Genomic DNA, 20,570 nt, shown 5'->3' on the forward strand with positions numbered 1-20,570 from the left:
TTTTAAAAAAATCATGCATCAGATACATTCTGAAAGTTATCTTCTTACTGTGTGGAAAACATTTGAATTTGTATAATTTATTGACGCCTCATTATACCTATAATTGGAAAATTATGAAAAGAGAAATGAGTGACCTGAAATCCTAAACAAAATTACTTTTAATAAAATAAAAGTGTTTTGGTGACAAAACTCCTCAAGTACTTAAATGCAGTGTCCTAAAACTATAAAAGAAATATATACTTTACAAGAAAGTATATAGAAAAGCAAACGAGGTGAAAAGTAAGAAAGGCATTTTTAAATATATTTTTGGTGGTAAAGATTTACTTTACATTGCACATTCTTTCAGCCAGTGAGCTTACCACCAGTAATCCATTTCAAGTACCTGAATAGCAGTCCTGTGGGGAAGGCAGCCCGTGCTGATTCCTACAGTTACAGGGAGGAAAATTGAAAGAGAAGTGGCACCACTGGAGTGTTCTGTTACATAGAACAAGCCAGGACCCAGCAGAAAGCAGCTTCCTGACCTCACTTCTCCCTGTATCTAATCTGTTCAGTTTACTTACTTTGTGGGTTTCCAACATTATTAGAATAAATAGTTGCATTTTAGTAATGAATCTAAAGTCATGTGTTTAAAAAGCTAGTCCTCAAGATTTAAAGGAAAAACAAAAACTCTGAAGGTACATGAAATATGTGTTTATTCCCTGGGAGTGAACTGAGACATAAATCTGAAAGAAATGACCTTAATCAGAGCAGTACAATCAGTTTTGATTGTGAAGCAAACCTAGATTGCATCAGACCTTGGAGAAGTCATGGGAACTTTCTCAGAGGGGAGTCCCAGACTTGATTTTAAGGGAGGGGGAGAAGTGTTGGAAGGAAAAGTTCCTGTAACTGTGAGAAGGTACGGCGCTCCCTGATAACACTGGAACTAAAAGAAACATCTTATCAGATTGGACAGTTTTCAGTTGTTTTTCTTTTCAGTCCCTCTCTTTATTTATTTTTCAGTGGATGGAACTGAGGTTCAACACGCTGGCAAAATGCCCACACTGCAAAAAAATGTAAGTTCCCTACCATTGGAAACGTTATTGAGAAGTACTTGAAAACAATTTAAAGATTTCAGAAATCTTATTTCAGTAGATTTTGATTTTAAGACATGCTGTGGAATGAATGAAAGCTTAATATATTTATACTTTCAGAGGCATAAGAAAGAAATCTTTAAACCGATTAATATATTCCATTTTGAAATGAAAATGATTGCACTTGATTATCAATTTCTGAAGGGAAATCAATTTCTAAGAAAGACATTACTGAAATTATCAGTAATTTGGTGAGCATTTAAAAACGTCTTAAGAAGTTAAAATCCATTGCAAATCATGTTAAATTTATATTTTAAAAATGGGCTCTCATCTAAGAGAAGAGTCAAATTGTTTGGGGTTTATAATTACATAGTTGTTAGCCTTTGTCATCTCCTTCCTGAGAAGATTATTATCTGATGACAAAGCTTACATAATTATTTATCTATCTTTACTCTTCAGTCTATTTCTCTTTATTCCTAAAGGGTGTATCTAAGGGAAATAACAAAAGGCAATATAACAGTGGGAAAAAAGAAGATATTTTGGTTAAAGACGTTTTATGGCACCTGTGTTGGGGGTCCCCAAGTTACACCAGGATACCATGATTCTCTAGGAGGACTAATAGGAATGAGCACATATCTGTACTCAAAGCTATGATGTATTACCATGGAAATATACAAAGCAAAATCACCAAAGGCAAAGGCGTGGGTGAAAGTCTGGAGGAAACCAGAAGCAAGTTTCCAAGAGCCCTCTCCCATTGGAGTCACACCGGACTGCCTTGATTCCTCAGGCAGTGACTTGTGACCATGCATGTGACAGTGTCACCTACAGGAGAAGCTCATTAGAGACTCAGTGCTCGAGGTTTTTACTGGAGCTGGTCAGATAGGCACTTAACTTCATAGCTCAGACCAAATTTTCAAACTCCCAGGAGGAAAGCGGATGCTCAGCATAAACCACATTATTTGCACAATGTAGGCATGCTAAACCACTCTTAAAAGTTAGGGAATGGTGGGAACTTTCTAGAAATCTAAGTTCACAGATGCCAGGCAAGGGCCAATCTTGCAAGCCGACCTTTCTAAGGATAGCAGTCTCAGGCCTGCTGTATTAATATTCTACACTGTATCTATTTTGATCATAAAATTTTAATTTAAAAAATACTCCTCTCTACTTTTGTGTGAATTATAACTTAAGCTAAGGAAATTAAATGGGAATTTTTTGACAATTCAGTTTTGAAAATTGAAAATATGAGTTAATAGTTTACTTTGTGTGATCCTTAGTATGATATAAATACCTTATCTATTTTGATAGCAGAGAAATCCTAAGAATGATTTCTAGGACAAAGAATTAAAAATTGTCTGAGTAGTGTATGTATAACAAAACATCTACATTTATTTCTGTTGGAACTGATTCCAGCTAAATATAGCCCCGCAAGTATAACTCCTTACAGCATATTTCCAGTTTCAAAGGAAATCTTTCCATTTTAATTTATTTGTGAAATTAATCATCTGAATTCTTTGTTGAGTCCAGTAGAAGTCTGTACATGGAGAAGTGAAGTGAATAACCCCAAATAATTACACAGAAAAATATATACTCAAGGACAAGTATGTGAATACATATGTGAATGAACCATACGTCTGTGTATTATCTGTATTTTCACAAAAATGAGCAAAATTAAATTGCAGATATCTTCCCTGAGAACAGTAATTGGACTTAAACAATTCTATAGAAAATAAAAAGCCGAGACTTCTTGTGATGAGCAGTCTCTGCTGAGCACAGTGATAGTCACTTTATATACACAGATTTACTCGGTCATCTGCTCCACAACCCAGGAATGTACAAATGAGGAACTTTCAGGGAGGTTACAGATTTGGCTGCAGTGATTTGCGTGGTTGATTATTTTAGAACAGTGACAATATTTTGCTAATGATAAAGAAGTATTGAATGTCTAGATACTCTGTAATTAGATAAACATCACAAGACAGTGTATGATTGTGAAGAAGAATTTGTATCAGTTATTTGACGTAGAAGTTCACACAGAATGAATCAGCTTACATATCATTCTAGAGGACTGTGATAGAAGTCGAATCACATGCTAAACATGGGAGGACTCGGCATTCATTCCAGATTGGAGCAAAGACGCAGTGATCACATGAACACTCTTGGCTCGTATCTACATTTCTTTGCTCTTGGAATGTTTTTCTTCATAAAAGAATAATGAATCATCTCTTGAAGTGAGGTTCTGGGATAGAATTTTATTTCTTTAAACACAAATATCAAATACCCTAAAATTACTTATAAGTTTACTTCTATAATTAGGAGTTACTAAATCATTACTATGAAGCTATCACAAACCACGTGGGGAAGGCTTCCCCCAGGGCCCAGAGACCAACAAGCCTCTTTTCATACCACCATTTCTTCCTCACGCAGTCAATGAGCTAGTGTCAGTGAGGCAATGCTCCTCTTTCAGTTGGGCAGTTTGTAGCCAATGCTGGATGGGAGAAGATGTAGTCTCAGCATTACGACTTGGGTTACATGTCGATGCCAGTGCTATGATGGACCTACGACTAGTGGAGATGGCGCCTTAGTCCATGATAATTATTGAATGGTGTTTCTCTACATCACCGATGCACTTCTTTGTGGATTCCCTCCCACCATTTTAAACAATAGCTGACTCTTACTCTCTTTTATTTTGCCATTTAGTGCTTTCTTTTATAATTATTAATGAATTTGACAAACAGTCCTGTGTTACATTCTAGGTGCTGGAAATAAAACATAAAACCTTGCCTTCAGGCAGCCTAGTCTTGTGTGGATATAAAAGAGAACAGACCATCACCGTGAAGTTTTAAGTGCTTTGCGAGAGGTGTGATCCACATGCAGAGCCCCTGGTTCAGATTGGAGGGAAAGGGACGTGGGAGAAGGCGTTTAGGAGGGAGGGCTGTGTGAAGGAGAGGGGGGATCACCTTGAACAGAGCATGTGCTATAAGGACATGGCACAGGTAGGGTTGGCTATGAAGGGATGAGAGGGGCAGTGGGACCAAGGGTGACCTTGTCCCCGAGAGGCTGGGGAAGCATTCACTGGGATACGCAATGCAAGATCTACAGTTGTGTGTGACCGAGATTTTACTGTCCACCACCAGGTGTTTATTGGGCCTTGCCTGTCCCTGTCCCTGTGCTGAGATGGCATTTGGGTTGTGCAGGAACAGTAGATTATTTCTTTTTTGGTAAGGCTTCCCAGAGGTTGTGATGGTTTAAGTTGTGATGAAAATTGGGCATGCTTTTCTACCGTGTTTCCCCGAAAATAAGACCTATCCGGAAAATAAGCCCTAGCATGATTTTTCAAGACAACATCCCCTGAACATAAGCCCTAGTGCATCTTTTGGAGCAAAAATTAATATAAGACCCGGTCTTATTTTCAGGGAAGCACGGTAAGCAGAATTCATGCACTGAATGTACTAAAGTGTCTTCTTTTGGCTGACATAAAAACTGCTCCAGTATTTGCTTAGAACCTTTTGATTTATTCAATATATACTTCTAATAAGCATAGTTGGTTTCTAATCTGTGGTAAATTAGACCACTAAAGTCAGATACACAGGAAAATGAGAAATGACGGCCAGCTGTGAGGTATAACACAGGGAAAACAACTAAATGCACATATAGGAATTAAAACTAAAAGTAGCCTAAGGCTAAATGTGACATAAAGTCAATGAATTCCGTATGTCATAGTAACTCCTGAAGGCAATCTGTGCATTACAGCAAATAAGGCATTCCTGTTTATGTTTCAATTAAGTATTGAAGAATAGTTGTGATATTTCCAGCAATATTGACCAAGTGTTAAAAAGATTTGGGACTTAAAATCATTTTTTATTTGCAAAATTAACCTCTTTGGAATAGCACATTTCTAAATTATGTTTAGTAACTAACGCATTTCTGTATTTAATTTATTCAACAGACATTCCTTGAGCAGTTACTATGTACGAGGTATGATGTTGACAATGGCCATGCAAAGGCAGATCAGATACTTCATGTTATCCACTAATATAGTGCCTGATATATGATATGTGTTAATATATGTATGTTTAGGAAGTGAAGAAAGCATTAATATGGATGCTTGATGCTATACTTGCATCATTTTGAAAAGTATGAAAATTAGAGAACTGAAAACTATTAGATTTGGAATTTCAGTTGAGAAGTGTAATAAGTGAGAAGTATAAGCTTTTATGAATTTCCCATAGGCTTCTTGCAGTATATGTTAAAAGATTTCAGTGTTATCACTTTAACTTTAATCCTAATTTAAAAAAATTATTTTTAGAAAACAATGAAAAATAAGTACAATGCTTATAAATGATGTTTAGCTGGCATTATTTATAATTATGAAAATACTGAGTGTCCAATCGTAGAGAATTGGTTAAATTATGTTAATATTCATCCACCAGAATTCAAGTTTGAGAATACTTAACAATCTAATGCTTATGCTATATTGGTAAGGTACAAAAAAAAAAATGGCTGGAGGTAAATATGCCAAAATACTGAGTGACTGTTTATGGTAGTGAGGTTATAGATATTTTCTCTTTTCTTTATTTTCCAAATTCGCTGCACTAAGCATATACTGTTATAACTGCAGGGGAAAAAAGTAGCACTTGGGGGGGTATTTTATTTGATTTGTGGACAAAGACATATAGACAAGAGCAAAAAATAAATCCTCTCTGCAACCTGGAACGCATTGTTCAGTATGAATTTGGATCCAGATGAGAAGGACCCTGACACCTAAAGCAGGTTACAGTGATGGGGGTGGGGGTATTCGTATTCATAAAGGCTGGTCCCAGGACTGAAGAATTGATAACTGAAAAGCATGGGATAGAGGAGAAATCTCAGCTACATTGATTTAGTGGTCTAATTTTAAGGTTGACATGAAATAGAGAGGGTTTTTATTTATTTTTTAATTAACTAAAATGCTATTTGTAAGTAAGAGAGCACTCATTTTCCATTCTGGAATAAAGTGGAAATATATTTTTATCTGGGAAGATCATTATTGACCCCAGTGGTTTTTCTGTGGATATTGTCAATAATCAAGGCTTGATTTTTGTTGAAAGCCACAATAATATACCACAAATTCACCATTTATGATTATGATTAATGTTAGTCATTAAAAGTGACGTGTTTATGCATGTTCTTGTCTCTCAAGTTGAAGAAATAAATGGAAATATATATGTTACTGAAGCCATAGATGAAATGGAAATCACTGTGTAAACTTACTGTCTCTCTGCTCTTGTCAATTTGCAGTTCCTCGGTGGGCAGTGCGCTCCCGCGAAGACGCTGCTGTGCGTATATCACCATTGGAATGATGTGTGTTTTCATTGGCGTTGGATTAACTGTGAGTATTACTCCCTCCCTGTTAGAATTCCTTCCTTCCTCTCAGCTTTATCACAGTCAATGGGGAGGCCTGGGACAACCTTCAGCCCCCGGAACAGCGGCCTCCCTGGGACACCAGGCCCAGAAGCTTTCGGAAGGGCTGTGGGAATTTCAGGTTCGGTCCATGGAGCTGTGTTTGGTGGAGCTTGCCCATCCAGGGCAGTTGGTGACTTGGGACCACTCCTTGACATTGGGGACTTCACCATCCATTTACCAAGAGCCACTTGTTATTACCTGGTACCTGGTAGGCCATGGCCAATGCTGAAGCAATGCTCAGGCAGCTATGGAAGCCTGAAAAACCATTCTTCTCTTTGTTCAAGTCTAGCAGAGGTTATTATCAACATGGGGTGGTTTTTAGAGGAGACTGAAGCTTAGCAGTTGGCAAGGCGATTATCCCAGGAAAACAGGAAGGGGCTGATCTGGTTTGCTGCCATTTACTTTCTGCTCCTTCTTTCCACCCGGTCAATCCCTTACTATTAGCAGTGTTCCTGCCCTGTCACATGACAATAAGGGGTTAAATGGATTAAGTCCCTTTCTGAGATAACATGTATTAGTGTGTTGTTCTGCTTACTTCGTAACATTTATACTTACTATAACTAGCAGCATCCTCTTACTAAATTGTACTGTCAGCGATAGTCAACAAATACACCAACTCATATTTTATAGGGACTTTGTGGTCTCAGAAATATATTTCATGAAAATCACATTTAAGCCAACACATATTCTCTGAACAGATCATTGTTTTTAAATTTCTAACCTTCTGTTTTTGTATTGCTTTTTATTTTAGGTTGGCACCCAAGATTTTGCAAGGCGATTTCATGCAACCTATGTTTCTTGGGCAATTGCTTATCTCTTAGGTTTGATCTGCCTTATCCGAGCTTGTTATTGGGGAGCCATACGAGTGAGTTATCCAGAACACAGTTTTGCATAAGCTTGCTTATGATTAAGCGAAGCAGGTGAGAGTATCTAGCAGTTCCTGACAAGCTACTCTGGGCATCTTTAAATTGTGTCTCCTCATGGATTCCATTCTGGTTTATGTATGAATTTTCAAGACTTTGGGAGCCTTTTATGAACAAATGCTTATTGCACTACATTATATGCAAATAATAGTTTGTTTTGCTGCTAGGTTTTCGAGCTCCAAATAATAAAGTGGCATCTTTATATTCTTTTACATCTCTTAAAGGTATTTTTGGATTTGTCACCAAGCATTATGTCTAACATCACCTTTCATTATTTTAAAATTAGTTATTCCATAATTGCTGATCTGTGAGTTTCCCAAGAAGTGTTTATAAATGTTTCTACAATAGCTTTACATTTATACTTACATTTTAATGAAATGGTATCAAAATTGCTTGCTTTAAAATCTAAGCAATACGCATTTTGCTTGAAGTGCTTATTGTAACTTTAACCTAAGATCATAGTGACCTTATTCAGGAAAAAAATTTGAGTGTACTTTCAGAGACTTGACATTCCTGTCAGATAAAAACCATTTCTAGATACTGTATTCTTGTTTTTTGTTGTTGTAGAAAACTACAATATTTTGGTAGTAATTTAAAACACAAGGCTGAAAGTATTTATTTGTCCACAGTTAAAAATAATGTTGGATAAATGTTTTTTTCTCAAAGATCAAAGGACTTTTGTCTTCCATTTTTGTCTGTTTTTTAATTTACCGCTTATAAAATTTCTGGTCTACATTTATGAAATTGAATGTTAATTGGCTGTATGTATTTCCTTAGAGAGCTTGGAAAAAGTATTTTACATAACGTGTTTTATAATACTTAACCATTTAAACAAAGATATATTTACATTGGGTTGCCCTCCTTTTCATTAAATCATGGTAAATTTCTCTCACGGAAATAATTCTGGACTAATTATGTGAAGGGAGCCTGTGACATTTCACACTAGCTAAAATGTTGAGATTAGAGGTAGTTACTATTACCATTCTTCTCAAATATATTGGGTCACATAATGACCCAATTTATTCAGGAAAATAGATCAAAGACAGTAAACCACATGGTTTTCAAAAAACTCACCAGGATTTAAGGAATCATCTCTCTCACTTCCCATATTTGCACTTTTGAAACAGAAATTGCTTAGCTGAGAAATAATATTCTAAAGAATTTAATGTAGAATTAGAAAATGAGATGATCTGAGGAAATTAATTGGCTATTCCAGGGATAGGAATAATATTTTAAAATATTTATGTCCCTGATTAGTATAAGAATATACTCATAATAGAGTTTGAAGCAAAATACATGCAAACGTCAAAGAGTAAATGATAAATATATAAATGCAGTAGTTCAGAATCATGTGTACCTTTGAAAATACATTAATAAAGATTATTGTTCAACAATTACCTTGTTCTATTCCATTTTTAAAACATAAGATGTGATTTCCAAAATTGCCTTGAGTTTTTGTTGTGAAGGAGTTTTCATGTTTGAGAACAGTTATATTTCTTTATATAATGTTCATTTATTTTTCTAGTATTTTCATGGTTTCATTTTAAAAATTTAGATTTTTATATCCATTTGTAATATGCTTGATGTAGTATTGTATGAAAAACGAATCTAATTTATTTCTTAATGGTTAACTAGTTGTAACAGCATGTGTGTTGAATAACCCACTCTTTCCTATTAATTTGAAATCCCACATTAAGTCATATGCTGCGTGGTTATATTCCTTTGGAATACAACTCGGTGACAGCAGGAACCTTGGTGATCTTGCTCACTGCTTTGTCTCCAGCATTTACAGCAGTGCCTAATGTGTATGTGCTCTATACACATCAGCTACATGAATGAACAAATGCGTGAATGAATTGGTTTGTTAAATTCTTTTATGTTCTTGGGTCTGGACTCTTTTTTGTTACAGAGTACACAGGTAAATATTTATACAATTTTTTGTTAAGGAAAAATTTTCCAAGTAAAACCCTAAAGCAGAAATCACACATGGAAAGGATCGGTAGATTGTATGATTAAAAAAGTAAAACACTTCTGCATAAAAAAAATTTACAAGCAGAGCCAAAAGAAAAAATGGTGAATATATTTTCACGATAGTAGAAAGACTTAATCTTTTAATACGGGAAGGGACTAATGGCATGAAAAGTCGATTCACCAAAGAAATATAAGTAATAAAAAGTTACTTTTTTTCAATTCACTAATAATCAAAGAATGTAAGTTATAACAAAGAGATACTATTTTTTTTTACCTACCGTATGAGCAAAAAATGAAAGCATAATTCTTGTAATGTTTAGGATATGAGACAGTACACACACATAAGTATTTTTTGACATAGTAATTCTGTCTCTAGGAATTTTTCTTAAAGGTGTTATGGATAAGAGAACAAATATATATGGGCAGTGATGTTTATCACATTTTTTGTGTATAATAGGAATTAAAAACAAGAAAAAGTCCCCAAATTCAACAATATTGGATAGGTCAAATAAATAATGGTATACTCGGAGTATGAAATAATAGGCAGTCATTTAAAATGTTATTTTTCACCTGTTGAATTAAAAATGGTTCACAAAATATTCTGTGGCAGTCAGATTATAAATCTATTATGTATAGTATGACCCACATTCTGAAAATGATTTTATGTGTATGTGTTGAAAAAAAACTAAGGAAAATTGAACACTAAAATGTAAGGAGTGGTTATCTCTGGATAATAAAAGACAAATGACTTTTTGAAAACTTTTATAGGCACACCTTGGACATATTGCGGGTTTGGTTCCGGACCACTGCAATAAAGTAAGTCACACAATTTTTTTGTTATGTTTATGCCGTTATAGTGTATTAAGTGCACAGTAACATCATGTCTACAAAACAATGCACGTACCTTCATTAAAAATTCTTTTTTTTTAAAGTTTATTGGGGTGACAGTGCTTGGTAAAGTTACATAGATTTCAGGTATATAATTCTGTAATACATCATCTATATTAAAAATTATTTATTGCTAAAACATGCTGACCATCATCTGAGTCTTCAGAAAGTTATAATCTTTCTGTTGGTGTGTGGGGGGGTCTCTCCTCGATGTTGATGGCTGCTGACTGATCAGGAGGGTGGCTGCTGAAGGTTGGGTGGCTGTGGCAATTTTTACAAATATGACAATGAAGTTTTCCACATTAGTTGACTCTTGCTTTCATGAACGATTTCTCTGTAGCATGCGATGCTGTTCAGTAGCATTTATCCACAGTAGAACTTCTTCCAGAATTGGTCAGTCTCTCACACCCTGCCCTTGCTTCATCAGCTGAGTTGATGTGATACTCTTCCTTCATTGGCCCTCCAAGGATCTTCACAGCTTCTTCACCGGGAGTAGACTCTATCTCAAGAAACCACTTTCTTTGTTCATCCGTAAGAAGCAACTCCTCATTCACTAAAGATTTATCATGAGATTGAAGCAATTGAGTCACACCTTCAGGCTCCCCTTCCAGTTCTAGTTCTCATGCTGTTTCCACCACACCCCCTGTCACTTCCTCCACTGAGTCTTGAACCCTCAGAGTCATCCGTGAGGGTGGGAATCAGCTTCTTCAGAGCACCTGCTAATGTTGGTATTTTGATCTCTGTACATGAATCATGTTCTTAATGGCATCTAGAATGGTGACTCCTTTCCAGAAGGTTTTCAATTTACTTTCCTCGGATCCATCAGAGGAATCACTATGTATATTATTACAAAATGTGTTTATTAAATAATAAGACTTGAAAGTCAAAATTGCTCTGTGATCCGTGGGCTGCAGAATGGGGGTTGTGTTAACAGGTATGAAAACAACATTAATCTCATTATCTGTCTCCATCCCAGCTCTTGGGTGACCCAGGAGCAGTCATATTTTTTTTGTTTGTTTGTTTAGGATCAGTCATATTTTGAAAGGAATTTTTTTCTGAGCCATAGGTCTCAAAAATAGGCTTAATATTCAGTAAACCATGTTGTAAACAGATGTATTGTTATCCAGGCTTCTTCTTCCATTTGTAGAGCATAAGCAGAGTAGTTTAAGCATAATTCTTAAGAGCCCTAGGATTTTCAGAATAGTAATTGAACACTGGTTTCAACTTCAAGTCACCAGCTGCATGGGCGCTAACAAGAACCAGTCTGTCCTCTGAAACTTTGAAGCCAGTCCTAGATGGCATCTTCTTCCAACGTAGGGCTGTTTTGTCTCCATTGCAAATCTGTGGTTTAGTGCAGATCCACCCTCCTGAATTATCTTAGGTAGATCTTCTGGATAACCTGCTACTTCACCTTGCACTTTTATGTTATGGAGATGGCTTCTTTCCTTAAACCTCATGAACCAACCTATGCTAGCTTCATACTTTTCTTCTGCAGCTCCTCACCTCTCAACCTTAATAGAATTGAGGAGTCAGGGCCTTCCTCTGAGGTAGGTTTTGGCTTAAGGGAATGTTGTGGCTGGTTTGACCCTCTATCAGACCACTAAAAGTTTCCCCATCACCAGTAAGTTTTGCTTTCTTATCATTTGTATGTGCAGTTCAAGAAATTTTCCTTTTTACTCACAAGTTTGCTCACTATTTGGTGCAAGAGGCCTAGCATTCACCTAACTCGGCTTTCTACATGCCTTCCTCACCAAGTGTAATCATTTCTAGCTTTTGATTTAAAGTGAGACATGCAACTCTTTCTTTAATTGAACACTAAAAGGCTATTGTAGTGTTATTAATTGACCTAATTTCAATATTGTTGTGTCTCAGGGAATGGTGAAGACCAAGGAGAAGGGAGAGAGAGGGGGTAGAGCAGTCAGAACAGATCCACATTTATCTGTTTGCCATCCTATATGGGTATAGTTCTTGACACCCCAAAACAATTATAATAGTAACACTGAAGATCAATGCTCAAAGATAATCATAACAAATATACTAATGAAAAAGATTGAAATATTGTGAGAAGTACCAAAAAGACATGAAGTGAGCAAATGCTGTTGGAAGTAATGGGACCAATAGACTTGCTCCATGTAGGGTCCACAAACCTTCAGAATGCAACAAAGCGCAGCACAATGAAACAAGGTATGCCCGTACTGACTAACAGCAGGAGAGTTTAAGTTTTTCTCTATGTGATCATCACAATATTTGTTACACCTTCATTTAGATTCTTGTAGTTTTAATATAAATTTATTAAAATCCAAACCAGTGAATTCCATTGATAAAATTGACTATTGTTTCAGTTCTGTATGCCTTTGGAAACGTCCTTCCACTTGCAATGAATATCCCTATCTGTTGGTAAACTTTTTATTCTTGAAAATCTTGCTCAGGTATAATCTCCCCTGTAAACCCTTCCATGGTCCTTTCTCTCCTCCATCCCTCCCACCCCCCAGCCAGAATTATTTCTGTCGTTGTACTACTTCTTTTCCATGTAAATACTTTTAACTACTACTAATACTACCCTCTATTTAAATTATTAGTTCATAGGTACTCTTAGACTGCTGTTTTCTTCTTGCTGATTGTGCCTCAGTCATATGAATCTTATTTCAGTTTGTCTTCTTCAGCACATAATAGGCCTTCAAAGCGTTTTTGTTTTTTTTCTGCTGTCCTGAGCTGAATGGAACTAAATCTCTATTATGTCTTTTAATGCATTGCTGTATTGCCATGGTTATCTCTGTGTGTATATGTATATTCTCCATAAAATGCTTTGTAAATGTTTCTGGGCTATGTGAATGAGAAGCTGACTACTGGCAGAAGAGGGGTAAGGTGATTTGGTAAACACTACATAATACTACCTCTTTAGCTTTTCCCAACTCCACAGACTTCCAGTAGTACCACCCAGGGATCTGCACTGTTACGAGGCACTACATACCATGAGAGCAGGCAAACCAGTTTGTCTGTGTTACCTGTGCCCATACAGGGTTTTATTAACTGAGTGGAAGGTACTATGAAGGTAAAGTTAAATATGAAAATATAATTGTAGAAGGAGAACTGACTCTGGGTGATGAACACACAATGGGATTTATAGATGATGTAATACAGAATTGTACACCTGAAATCTATGTAATTTTACTAACAATTGTCACCCCAATAAATTTAATTAAAAAAAAATAATTGTAAATCAAACCTCTACTTACAAGTAATAAGACACATTTAATTATGAATTATTAACCTTCTAACTGGGACTCCTATTTCCACTCTTGCTTTTCCTCAATCCATTCTCCAAACTTTTAAATAAAAATATTTCCTTAGAATGAGAAAAGCAATGCAGTGACAACAAATTACAAATTTAGAAAACTGACCATTACCACAAACATCAAAAACCCATAAACATATTTTTAACCGCCTGAACCACCCCTATATTTTCATTTGTTTCCTCTTCAGCTGACAACAGTTCTGTAATGTATTTTCTTTGTGAGAATAAATAGATATTTTCTCAGCATTGTTAATAAATTTTTTTTTTTTTTTTAAAGTTTAGAAAAGTTCACTTCAGTCACAACTTGTTTGGTAAAAACATGTCAATTTTTAGTTTGTTAAATTTGATGGAAATCAATCATGACTTACTGATGTGTTGTGAATTCAGGGCATTTCAAGTTTTCTTGGGAAGTGTGATTAACTTTAAATACTTTTTAAATCGCTCATGAACTTGTCAAGCTCTTGCTGTGGAGAGGTATCATGAGTTCTAGGTTATTCTCGTACCTGCCAATATTTCTTGCCAAATTAACAAGCAATTTTTAAAAGTTTCAATGTGCTTATATGCTTCATTCTTCAAAACATTCTTCTTACCAAAACATTTAGGAGTCTATTTATTACTACTATTTAAAATTTTTCTCAGCAATAGATTACTGTTTTTCGTTTGATCTGAAAAAAAATTTTTCCCCACTTTTTGTCGTTCTAGTGATTTCATTTATTAGAAGATAAAAAATAATTTTAGTGTACGTTGTATATATAATTGTGTTAGATTGTTAAATATATTCTTGAAGAAGAAAACTTCTATTTTGAGTAGATTGATGAGAACTGAGTCCTACACTTACAATTTTCTACATCTGGGTGTTGGAAGGATATATTGACTCATTTTCCACAGACTTCTGGTGCTTCATGTACAGGGCATGTTCTTATCAGACACCTCCTCTGACACTGCACTTTATTTTCTGATGCCAGGTGAGTTGTCTCAATTGGAGGTAGGAGTTTTCCTGGAAACCACTTCTACGCCCTAACAGCTAGCAATAACTTGACTATGCATGGAAGTGCTTGTGAGACCACACCTTTGAAACAGTAAGTACTATCATATTACTGCCGCACTTAAACCCGTTACTGCTTCCCATTGCTCTCAGAATAAAGTTCACACTCCCTACTGGAGCCTGCAAAACACTGTAGGATTTCAGTTTTACTCATTTCTCCAAACTCATCTTCAACATTTTCTTGCTCTCTATAGCACGGCCACACTGGTCTTACGTAAGTTTCTGAAATATACTAAACTTTGTTTTTCCTTACCAGAAGGCATTCATACCTAGAGTTCCCTTCAGCTAAATGGTTTTTTCTTATTCTACATCAGCCTTCATTCCTGGTTTAGATGATCCGTTTTCAGAGAGGCATTCCGTCAGTCTTCAGTTATTCCTTTGTAGACAAGCTTTTTTTACATTTACACAATCTTCTTTGGAGGTTACTTGCCTTCTGAGTTCTCTTTCTAAATACTTCTTTTTTGAATGTGTAAATTTTGTTAATCAGCATCTCTTTCCTTATGTTGCAGTTTATAATATGCCTATGACATACATGTATATGTATATGATATATACGTATGGGTATGTATTTTCTGTGTGTGTGTGTACATAAAATAGCTGTTTGGAAACCTCAATTTAAATATCCTAGTATAATCTCATTTACAATTCCCAAAATGAACTCATCATTTCCTTCCCCAAACCTGTTCTGCCTCCTATATTCCCTACCTTATGTCACTACCAGCTACTCACTTGTTCTCCTAACTCAGAAATCCGAGAATCACCTGAGATTCTCTTCTGATTCACCCCTTCCATCCAGTCTGACACCAAACCGTTGATTTCACATCAGCAACATCTCAGATCTGTCCCCTCTTCACAACTTACCCAGATATCATTATTGTCTTACTGGAGTTACCGGAAGCCTTCTTGTGCCCTGTTTAATATTGCGATTCCTTACCCCAAAACCTACCTTTCACACTGTCACAATGATCTTTCAAATTTTTAAAAAGGACAAACTATAAACGATCCAAAATTTGATTCATGTCCACTGCCCCCGTTTCATTTCCCAGTACTGTTTCTCCGACTCCAGCTACTCCATGCCTCTCCCTCCCTTCACATGCCCCTCCGTCCAGCCGTCTTCTCCGCAAGGGCAACAACCCCCTGACATTCTAGGCCTCAGGGTCACTTTGGGCATTCCTTGCACCGAGACCCCCCCCCACCCCAAGTCTGTTCCAGTGGAATTGTTTACTAGCCCTGGGGATGGCACGAACAGCCCTGCCTACCGCGGACGGCCCCCACCGCAGAAGTGCTGCACCAGAGGAAACAAAGGTGATGGTGAAGACATGAATAAACGACTAACAGAGAAGACAGAAAATAAAGCGTTCGGATTCGGATGCATTTGCTTCGACTAATATGGCTCCTTTCAGGACGGGAATCGGTGTGAGATGAGGGATTTGCCTCATGTTTCTATTCCTGACAGCCCGCATCCCAGCTCCCACTAGACTCTTCGGGCGGGGCAGTTGGGGCCGCCGCCGCTCAGACAGGAGGGACCGGGCATCAGCGCGCGGGCGGCCGCGGGCAGGTAATGTTGCGCCTGGGGCCCCGAAGCTGTTCCGCGTGCGTGCCACTCGCCGGGTGGGCCTGTCTGCACGTCGGAGACGCCGCCACCCGCGCAGCGCGCTCAGCACACCCGGGAAGCGCGTGCCGCCAGTTTAACGTCCGCGCCCGCCTCCCCCTAGTTGTCCTCGGCCCCGCGAGCCGTCCTCGGCCCCGCCCACGTGCCCCGCGAGCCGTCCTCGGCCCCGCCCATGCGCTCCGCGAGCCGCCCTCGGCCCCGCCCACGTGCCCCGCGAGCCGCCCTCGGCCCCGCCCATGCGCCCCGCGAGCCGCCCTCGGCCCCGCCCACGCGCCCCGCGAGCCGTCCTCGGCCCCGCCCACGCACACCGCGAGCCGCCCTCTGCCCCGCCCATGCGCCCCGCGAGCCGCCCTCGGCCCCGCCCACGCGCACCGCGAGCTGCCTCTGCCGCTCCTGGCCTCGAGCCGACGCGCTGCCGAGGCCGTTCCCCGACGGGCTGCAGGGCGCTCAACCTCTGTGTCTGAGGTGAGCGCGGCGACGCCGATGCCCCGAGTCTTCCGGACCCTGAGGCGGTAAGTGCTGGGGAGAACGAGCCATGCTGGGGCCAACGATCCGACCCGGGGTGTGAGGAGGCGTCTGGGTGCCGTCTCCGCGGGCGGACGCGGGAAGCTGAGGTGAGGAGAGAAGCGTTGGGACCCGGCGCGACAAGTCAGGGTCCCAGGGTGCGTGGTGGAGGCGAAGGGACCGAGGCCGTCGGAAGGAGAGGGAGGTGGCTAGAGCTGAAAGCCCGGCGAGGGGAACTTTGAATGACTGCCCAGTTGCTGCTGAGGGGATATTAAAACCACCACCACACAAAACCCAGGAGTAGGCACACAGCGCCCACTGTCCCAGGACCGGGTCCCAGGTGGTGAGATAGTGGGAAGCTTTTTTGTTTCCCGTGCTCTTACATCATCACTAATTTTGGGCAAAAGTTTTTTTCCCCTGTTTTTTTAAACATTACTGTAGTTATTTTTATTACTAATAAAGTAAACAACAAAGTAATATCTAATTATATGAAATCATATAATCAAGAAAACCCATTACTTAAAAAGAACCCAAAACCATGTATGGTCAAGTCACAGAAGAAAATGAAATGGTTAGTGAAGATATAAGGGTATGCCATTTAAAAAAAAAATAGACATGCAACATTAGTTTCCGATGTACAACATAATGATTCGATATTTGTATCAAAAGTTTTTAATTATTGGTATTTTAGGCTATTGTAAAAAATGTAAATGGACAGTTACGATAACCACAAGCACCTGGACAATTTTATGCAACGTAAATGTTAAATTTTGTATTGAAAGATGGTTCACAGAGAAAAAAATTTTTTTTGGTCAGTGGTAAAGAGAGGGTATGAAATGGAAAATATCATGGAACACTCTAGGCTTAAAACTTTTTGATACTTTAGTTTTAATTTTTCTTGATAGCAACGTGATTCTATGAAATGTCTCTCATCACCTAGGTCATAATTGGTTTATCCCTTAACTCCTCTATATTTTCATTATGTTACTTTTCATCTATCAGTTTATTGCTTCAGGCAGACCTCGTTTTATTGCGCCTCACTTTATTGCACTCCACAGGGGTTGCTTTTATTTACAAATTGAAGGCGAGACCCTCACCAGCAAAAAGATTGTAACTCACTTTACTGGGACACTAGCTTTATTAAGATTGTCTGGAACTGAACTTGCAGTATCTCTGAGGTCTGCCTGTATATGTTGTTGACTTACAAGCAACATTTCGTTTCAGGGAATCCTAACTTTGTAAAAGTAGTATTTTGAGGTTGAAAATTGAGATTAAATCTTATCTGGTTATCATGTGGGAAATATACATGAGGCAGATGAAAGCCTGGTATTTTCACGTCTCTCAGTTTATTTCTTTGCTTTTATATGATCTTATTTCTTAATTGCAGCAGAACCATTAGCAGTTTATAAAGAAATATATAATTTTAATTTGGAAATTTTAAGTATGGTACACAGCTTTTAAATACACTACATGGTATATTTATGTTGTGATTTATGATTAGTATGGCCGTGTACCATGTCTACAGAATGAAGAAAGCATAATCTCATAATTGATTTAGTATTCTCAGAAAAATGGTAAAATGAGAAAATGGCAGTTATTAATTAGAACATAGCAGTTTATTCAGGAAGGCTTTTTACATAAATGTCCTTACTCATAGTTTTTTAACTATACAAGAAATGTCCACACAGATGTCTGTCTTTTACTGACTTTTAGTTAGCCAACTTTACAGATGAGGGCATGAACTATATAATCAAATCCTCGTTTGTACCAGTTATTAACGGTGTGAACTTCAACATCTCTCTTATTTTTCTGAGTCTCAGGTTTCTGATTTGTAAAGTGACTAATACTGATTTTCTATAGCAGTTAATGTATTGCTCAAAAATAAATGAGACAATACGTATATGTAAAACATTTAGCATGTAATAGGACCTAAAAAGAACAGAGTTTTAATGAAAAAAGTGGTATGTGTAATAAGATTGTGCCCCAGTTGGTCAGCATGTGCTTATTACTGTACTACATTTTAGAAAATTCTAGATTACTTTCTAATTTCAGAATCAGTAGGTTGTTAGTATTCATGTTTAGTTAGATTTATTATTTTAAACAGAAAAGGAACCTAATATAGTTAGTATTGCTAGATGTAGAATAGCAACTACACTTAGGTTTTCCTAACTTGTAGACCAATATTCTATTCATACTACTCAGTCTTTTAAGATGATTTGTTGAATATGTGTAAATTTGAAAAAAAACTATTCAGTAACCATTTCTCAGCATTTATTAACAGATTGAATTTTTTGAGACATTGGATCGCAATGTCCTTTAAAAAGTATTTATACCATAAAACTATATATTTACATTTTAAAAGACAACTTTATGACAGGTCCACTACTTACTACCCAATGTTGTAGGTGGTATTCTGTATCTTTTGCAGCTGTTGTCCTTTGTAACAGTTGACATAGGAGGTTGGAAAATTAAGTTTGCTAACTCATCCTAGAAAAAGTGCTACATACCTCATTGTTGAATATCACTGTGGTCACCTTCAAAGCACACCCCTTGGGAAGCTATGCACCAACGCCAGCGCCTAGTCCACCCTTCAAAGCCATTTTGGAACTTTTTCTGGAATGGCCATCAGAGCTATCATTGTATTACTCTTGATGTCCTGAAGGTCATCAAAATGTAGTTTTTTCAATATTTCATTTATATTCGGGTAAATAAGTCATTGGGGGCCAGATGAGGTGAATAGGGAGGGTGTTCCAATACAGTTATTTGTTTACTGGCTTAAAACGCCCTCACAGACAGTGCCGTGTAAGCTGGTGCATTGTCATGATGCAAGAGCCATGAATTGTTGGAAAAAAAGTTCAGGTCTAGGTTTTCCACACAGCCTTTTCAGCACTTCCAAATAGTAAACTTGGTTAACTTTTTGTCCAGTTGGTACAAATTCATAATGAATAATCCCTCTGGTATCAGAAAAGGTTAGCAACATCGTTGCAACAAGTTAGCAAACTTCATTGTCAGACCTCCTAAATGCCTACCCTCAGTAATACCAGTAGTGTCAAAGGAAACTATTGGAACTCTGGCTTCAGTGAGTTTAAGACTGAAGTTGTTTCATATACTGACTTTATAGTTAAGTGTTTATTTTTTAACCTAAATGGAGAATTAGGCTTTAGTTGGTGGAGTCCTGTCCTTCATAGATTATGATCCTGTGTATCAGTTTTACAATAATAATTACTTCTTAAAAATGCTTGTCTTTCCTACTAATAACACGTTTTAAGACATAATGCTATTATGTTGTATACATCCCAGACTTATTCCATATAATGTCGGTGTCTCTATGCAGGCACAGTTTACTTAAGAAAAAATTTAGAGTACCGTATGGCATCATCTTTTCCGATTTCCCAAAATGTTATGGATTTATATATCTGGAGCCTTTGCTGTCGTTTTCCTACTTTATAAATTGAAAGGATAGGTGGTAATAAAGTTTTTTTTTTTTTTTTTTTTAAATTGTGTTGCAAAATCACATAATAGTTTTGTGACATTGCCCCGCCCCTGCCCCAACTTTTGAAAATCCCTGATTTGAATACTGTGGGTTTGCATTGCAGCAACTGGAGAAGACTTTACAACCTAACAACTCAATTTAAGCTGTGCAATGAAAAACAAGAAAGTGTGTGCCCAAGTACTCTATTGTATTCAGATTCATTAGTTTCATGAGGAACAGGATGGAAAATTACTATAATACATACTAGTATTATGGCCCTAATTAAAATGGCTAGGACAGACATTAAATTATGCAATATTAGATTGTTTTCTAGTTCTCGTTTCAAAT

At 37.6% G+C, this 20,570-nt stretch overlaps 2 protein-coding genes and 1 non-coding gene across 5 annotated transcripts in view; all 3 read left to right on the forward strand.

Annotated features, from left to right (window-relative positions):
* The window catches only part of PIP4P2 (phosphatidylinositol-4,5-bisphosphate 4-phosphatase 2), a 34,206-nt gene extending 25,377 nt beyond the window's left edge, over positions 1-8,829 (forward strand). Inside the window, exons 5-7 of the mRNA XM_019726235.2 lie at positions 1,000-1,052; positions 6,348-6,438; positions 7,264-8,829. Of these exons, the coding sequence (XP_019581794.1) occupies positions 1,000-1,052; positions 6,348-6,438; positions 7,264-7,407 (288 nt within the window). The 3' untranslated portion in view covers positions 7,408-8,829. The remainder of the gene's footprint in view (positions 1-999; positions 1,053-6,347; positions 6,439-7,263) is intronic.
* On the forward strand, positions 5,700-5,827 carry LOC141568728 (small nucleolar RNA SNORA40). Its single transcript, XR_012491948.1, has one exon. It is a non-coding gene; the product is annotated as a small nucleolar RNA SNORA40 (small nucleolar RNA).
* Positions 8,830-8,917: 88 nt separating the features above from the next.
* LG14H8orf88 (linkage group 14 C8orf88 homolog) overlaps positions 8,918-20,570 on the forward strand; it is a 37,724-nt gene continuing 26,071 nt past the window's right edge. For 2 of the 3 annotated variants that reach the window (XM_074318760.1, XM_019726240.2), the window contains exons 1-2: positions 8,918-10,222; positions 14,555-16,758. The gene's annotated coding sequence lies outside the window, so the exon portion shown is untranslated. Of the gene's footprint in view, positions 10,223-14,554; positions 16,861-20,570 lie in introns of those variants that run through there. The other variant, XM_074318761.1, reaches the window with a different exon arrangement.

The sequence above is a fragment of the Rhinolophus sinicus genome, linkage group LG14 (genome assembly GCF_036562045.2).
Source record: "Rhinolophus sinicus isolate RSC01 linkage group LG14, ASM3656204v1, whole genome shotgun sequence".
Classification (NCBI taxonomy): domain Eukaryota; kingdom Metazoa; phylum Chordata; class Mammalia; order Chiroptera; family Rhinolophidae; genus Rhinolophus; species Rhinolophus sinicus.